At 42.3% G+C, this 6285-nt stretch overlaps 1 protein-coding gene across 1 annotated transcript; it reads left to right on the top strand.

Moving 5' to 3' along the window:
• Positions 1-1832: 1832 nt before the first annotated feature.
• On the top strand, positions 1833-5743 carry LOC130949467 (uncharacterized). The gene is made up of 4 exons (XM_057878178.1): positions 1833-1906; positions 2041-2232; positions 2332-2909; positions 4683-5743. Exons 1-4 carry the CDS (start codon positions 1833-1835, stop codon positions 5741-5743), a joined length of 1905 nt encoding a protein of 634 aa, XP_057734161.1.
• Positions 5744-6285: the final 542 nt, after the last annotated feature.

The following is a 6285-nucleotide window of genomic DNA, read 5'->3' on the forward strand; positions in this document are numbered from 1 at the left end:
GAATCAATGTACTTAACTAGGAGAATCAATAACACTATCTGAGTTCTGAGTTCTTATAGATGCCAATCATTCTGAACTTCAAAGGATAGAGTGAGATGCCAAAACTGTTCGGAGGCAAAAAGCTACTAGTCCCGCTCATCTAATTGGAGCTGTGTTTCTTTGATGTTTTGGAGTCTATAGTATATTCTCTTCTTTTTATCCTATTTTGATTTTCAGTTGCTTGGGGACAAGCAACAATTTAAGTTTGGTGTTGTGATGAGCGGATAATTTGTATGCTTTTTGGCATTGTTTTTAGTATGTTTTTAGTATCTTTTAGTTAGTTTTTAGTATATTTCTATTAGTTTTTAATTAAAATTCACTTTTCTGGACTTTACTATGAGTTTGTGTGTTTTTCTGTAATTTCAGGTATTTTCTGACTGAAATTGAGGGTCCTGAGCAAAAATCTGATCCAGAGACTGAAAAGGACTGCAGATGCTGTTGGATTCTGACCTCCCTGCACTCGAAGTGGATTTTCTGGAGCTACAGAAGCCCAATTGGCGCGCTCTCAACGGCATTGGAAAGTAGACATCCTGGGCTTTCCAGCAATATATAATAGTCCATACTTTGTCCAAGATTTGATGGCCCAAACCCGCGTAGCAATCCGGCCTCAGAAATTCCAGCGTTAAACGCCGGAACTGGAATAAAAGTTGGAGTTAAACGCCCAAACTGGCATGAGAACTGGCGTTTAACTCCAGAAAAGGTCTCTACACGAATTTCCTTCATTGCTCAGCCCAAGCACACACCAAGTGGGCCAGGAAGTGGATTTTTCTGTCATTTACTCATTTCTGTAAACCTTAGGATACTAGTTTACTACTTATAGGACCTTTTTACATTGTAATCAGTACCGGATGTGACCTTATGACATTGTACACATTTTCTTCCACAGCATGAGTTTCTAAACCCCATGGTTGGGGGTGAGGAGCTCTGCTGTGTCTTGATGGATTAATGCAATTACTACTGTTTCTTATTCAATCATGCTTGCTTCCATTCTAAGATAACACTTGTTCTTAATCCGGATGAATGTGATGATCCGTGACAATCATCATCATTCTCAACCATGAACACGTGCCTGACAACCACCTCTGTTCTATCTTAGATTGAGTAGTTATCTCTTGGGTTCTTTAATCGGAATCTTCGTGGTATAGGCAGGACCTGATGGCAGCATTCAAGAGAATCCGGAAGGTCTAAACCTTGTCTGTGGTATTCTGAGTAGGATTCAATGATTGAATGACTGTGACGTGCTTCAAACCTGTAACCTACTGGGCGTTAGTGACAGACGCAAAAGAGTGATTCTATTCCGGTAGGGGAGGGAACCAAACCGGTGATTGGCAGCACTGTGACAGAGTGTGTGCATTAGCTTTCACTGCGCGGATGGGAGGTAGCTGCTGACAACAGTGAGACCCTACACGAGCTTGCCATGGAAGGAGACATGCGTGTTTGATGAAGAAGACAGTAGGAAAGCAGAGATTCGGAAGATGGAGCATCTCCAAACCTCAACCTATTCTCCATTACTGCAATACAAGTAACCATTACATGTTCTTTTGCTTTTTACAATCAATCCTGATAATTTCTGATATCCTGACTAAGATTTACAAGATAACCATAGCTTGCTTCAAGCCGACAATCTCCGTGGGATCGACCCTTGCTCACGCAAGGTATTACTTGGACGACCCAGTGCACTTGCTGGTTAGTTGTGCGGGATTGCAAAAGTGTTATTGCAATTTCGTGCACCAGCTTCCTATTCTTCTGTTGGAACTACTAATACATCTTTGCATCCTACAGGTGAACCATACATGGCGGAGCCACGCCGGATCACTTTACATGAGCAAGGAGCTCTGGATATTGTACTTCAACCATTGCAAGCAAGGTATCCTAACCTTGATCCAAACTTTGAATTGAAGATTAGCTTGATAATCTACTACCTAAGTATCATGGGTTGCCGGGTCAAGACCCCATCTGACATCTAAAGTATTTTCAAGTTGCTTGTTCTATGGCTCGAAGGTGTAGAGCTGACGAGGTGGCTATCATGGCTTTTGCCTTCCCTTTCTCTCTTGAAGCACAAGCAAAGACATGGTTTTATTCGCTACCGGATGAGATTGCTACCAATTGGGATTTCTTGAGAAGAGAGTTTCTAGATAAATTCTTCCCACCGGAGAAGACCGACTACATCTGGAAGGAGATTCCGGTTATAATGTAAAGAGACCAAGAGAGTTTGTACGAGTATTGGTCTCGGTTCAAGAGGCTATTAGAATTTTGTCCACACCATGGAATGAACACTCACTTGCTCATTAGCTACTTCACCGGAGGTCTTTATGTGGAAGATAGAAGATTGCTCACCGCTTCTAGCGGTGGTTCCCTTTCGAAAAACAAGATGGAGGGAGAAGCTTGGAGTTTGATAAAGGATGTTGCTGAAGCTACACAACATACAAGGGTGAGAAGTAATCCTCTCAAGGGTGTGGTAGAACCGTCCCCTTCCAAATCAAGCCTAACCAAAGCACTTTGGGATATGACCACCATCCTCACACAAATACAAAAGGATCAAAAGGAATTCTACTCCATCCAAGCCGTCCAAGCTCCACCCCCAGTTGCTCAACTTAAAGGCCCTCCTAGGATTTGTGGTTTGTGCTCTAGCACTACACATTACACCGATCAATGCCATCAAATTCAAGAGGAACATGCCCTTGTGGTGGCCAATGTGAATTACAATAATCGTCCACCCTATCCTTCTCAAGGCCAAAACCACTACCCTCATGGTAGTAATCAACATCAAGGGTGGAGGGATAATGCACAAGGGAGCAATCAAAACCAAAGATGGAACAACTCTCCTTCTCATCACAACAACAACCAATCTTCATCTCAATACCACCATGGTACACGAAATTGTGATCACTACTTTTCACAACTCAAATAATCCCCGGTAATGAATCCAAAAACTTGGTGCTCAATACTATGGTATAAACATAATTTCACAACTTCGCACAACTAACCAGCAAGTGCACTGGGTCGTCCAAGTAATAAACCTTACGCGAGTAAGGGTTGATCCCACGGAGATTGTTGGTATGAAACAAGCTATGGTCACCTTGTAAATCTCAGTCAAGCAGATTCAAATGGTTATGGATGATATATGAATAAAGAATAAAATAAAGATAGAGATACTTATGTAATTCATTGGTGAGAACTTCAGATAAGCGTATGGAGATGCTTTGTCCCTTCCGTCTCTCTGCTTTCCTACTGTCTTCATCCAATCCTTCTTACTCCTTTCCATGGCAAGCTGTATGTTGGGCATCACCGTTGTCAGTGACTACAGTCCCGTCCTCTCAGTGAAAATGTTCAACGCACCCTGTCACGGCACGACTATTCATCTGTCGGTTCTCAATCAGGTTGGAGTAGAATCCATTGATTCTTTTGCGTCTGTCACTAACGCCCAGCCTTCAGGAGTTTGAAGCTCGTCACAGTCATTCAATCATTGAATCCTACTCAGAATACCACATACAAGGTTTAGACCTTCCGGATTCTCTTGAATGCCGCCATCAATTCTAGCTTATACCACGAAGATTCCGATTAAAGAATCCAAGAGATAAACATCCAAGCCTTGTTTGCTTGTAGAACGAGAGTGGTTGTCAGGCACGCGTTCATAAGTGAGAATGATGATGAGCGTCACATAATCATCACATTCATCAAGTTCTTGAGTGCGAATGAATATCTTGGAATAAGAACAAGCTGAATTGAATAGAAGAACAATAGTAATTGCATTAATACTCGAGGTACAGCAGAGCTCCACACCTTAATCTATGGTGTGTAGAAACTCCACCGTTGAAAATACATAAGAACAAAAGTGATAATTGGCTTCGGCCCCAGAGAGGGAACCAGAAAAACCAAGATGAAAATACAATAGCAAAAGGTCCTATTTATAAAGAACTAGTAGCCTAAGGTTTACAGAAATGAGTAAATGACAGAAAAATCCACTTCCGGGCCCACTTGGTGTGTGCTTGGGCTGAGCATTGAAGCATTTTCGTGTAGAGACTCTTCTTGAAGTTAAACGCCAGCTTTTGTGCCAGTTTGGGCGTCTAACTCCCATTCTTGTGCCAGTTCCGGCGTTTAACGCCGGGCAGTTTTGAGCTGATTTGGAACGCCGGTTTGGGCCATCAAATCTCGGGCAAAGTATGGACTATTATACATTGCTGGAAAGCCCAGGATATCTACTTTCCAACGCCGTTGAGAGCGCGCCAATTGGGCTTCTGTAACTCCAGAAAATCCACTTTGAGTGCAGGGAGGTCAGAATCCAACAGCATCTGCAGTCCTTTTCAGTCTCTGAATCAGATTTTTGCTCAGGTCCCTCAATTTCAGCCAGAAAATACCTGAAATCATAGAAAAATACACAAACTTATAGTAAAGTCCAGAAAAATGAATTTTAACTAAAAACTAATAAAAATATAATAAAAACTTACTAAAACATACTAAAAATATACTAAAAACAATGCCAAAAAGCGTACAAATTATCCGCTCATCACACCACAACAACAACAACAACTACCAAGCCAACCAAAATCATCACAACTTAAACCAAAACAACTACACCAAGTACCAAGCACCACACCATAGACAACAATCTAACCAAATCTCTCCATCTCCCACCATTCAAGTTGACGAGCTTAGAGCCGTTGTGGATAAACGGGATGAGGGCTATAAGGCTCAATTCGAGGCCATGAGTGCTCAATCGGTCAATTTTGCCAACATGATTTCGAAGATGTCCATGTCCTCCTCCAACAATACCAACCAACCCTCAAGTTCTTCTAACCTTCCATCCCAACCCCAACCAAACCCAAAGGGCAGTCTCAACGCCATCACCCTACGGTCGGGAACTATATTGGAGGAGATAACTCCAAGGGTCTTGGAGGACATTCATAAGGAAGAAGTGATTGTTGAAGCTCCACATGAAAAGGGGGAGGTAGACAAGAGGCATGAGGAAGAAGGAGTAAACCTCAAAGAACCCAAGAGAAAAGCTCTAGTGGATGAGTCTATCCCTATTCCATTCCCTTCCATGGTGAAGAAAGTAAAGAAGACACCGGAATTTGATTTGAACATGCTTCAAGTGTTCAAGAAGGTTGAGGTAACCATACCACTTCTTGATTCTATTCAACAAATTCCAAAGTATGCAAAATTCTTGAAAGACTTATGTACACACAAGGATAGGATAGGAGAATTGGAGACATTATCCTTGGGTAGTTCAATTTCTTCCTTGATGGAACCTATTCCAAAGAAATGTGGTGACCCTGGGCCTTGTTTGGTGTCTTGTTGTATTGGTGGACACACTTTTCATGATTGTATGTGTGATCTTGGAGCTTGTGTAAGCATCATGCCGCTTTCTACCTTTGTGCGGTTGAATTTAGCTCCATTAAAGAAGTCGGCGGTGAGGTTTGCCTTGGTCGATAAAAGTGTGATCATGGTAATAGGAATAGCCAAAGATGTACTTGTGGCGATCAAGGATTTGATCTTTTCGGTTGACTTTTACATCCTTGAAATGCCTCCAACAGAAAATAGAAGCTCATCCTCCGTTCTACTTGGTAGACCCTTCCTTAAGACCTCTAAATTCAAGTTAGATGCCTTCACCGTCACATATTCCTTTGAGGTTAGAGACAAGACTATCAAGTTCAATTTAGAAGAAGCCATGAAGCATCCTCCCGAAGAGCATTTCGTTCTCTGATGTGATGTAATTGATGAAGTGGTAGCGAAAATGCAAGAAGAAGACCATAACAAGTTGTGCTACCATGTTATTGAAGAGACAGATGACCAAGAGGGTGAACATGAGAAAGTTGTTGAGAATGAACTCCGTGAGCTTGACGAAAAGGAACCTCAGCTTGAGGCAAAGAGTGAATTGAAGCCTCTCCCATCTCATTTGAAGTATGCTTTCTTAAGGGACAACAAAAAATTTCCGGTCATTATCGCTAGTGAGCTTTCTAGTGAAGAAGAAGAAAAGCTCCTAGATGTTCTCAGAAAGTACAAAAAGGCAATTGGTTAGAGCCTAGCCGATATTGTGGGAATTGACCCTCGCAAGTGCATGCATCGTAAATTTCTCCAAGAGGGAGCTAGGCCGGTTAGGCAACCGCAAAGGAGGCTCAACCCAACCATCCTCGATGTGGTAAAGAAAGAGGTCACTAGGCTACTTGATGCGGGTATCATATACCCGATTTCTGATAGTGAATGGGTGAGCCCGATCCAGGTTGTTCCCAAGAAATCGGGCATCAC

Source organism: Arachis stenosperma, chromosome 9, assembly GCF_014773155.1.
Source record: "Arachis stenosperma cultivar V10309 chromosome 9, arast.V10309.gnm1.PFL2, whole genome shotgun sequence".
Lineage (NCBI taxonomy): Eukaryota > Viridiplantae > Streptophyta > Magnoliopsida > Fabales > Fabaceae > Arachis > Arachis stenosperma.

What these genes read in the sequence shown, in the direction of transcription:
- LOC130949467 (XM_057878178.1), top strand. Translation starts at nt 1,833, where the DNA reads ATGGCGGAGCCACGCCGGATCACTTTACATGAGCAAGGAGCTCTGGAT. An exon ending in CTTCAACCATTGCAAGCAAG is followed by an intron (nt 1,907 to 2,040) that starts GTATCCTAACCT and finishes TATGGCTCGAAG; the next exon opens with GTGTAGAGCTGACGAGGTGG. An exon ending in TTCATCTCAATACCACCATG is followed by an intron (nt 2,910 to 4,682) that starts GTACACGAAATT and finishes CCACCATTCAAG; the next exon opens with TTGACGAGCTTAGAGCCGTT.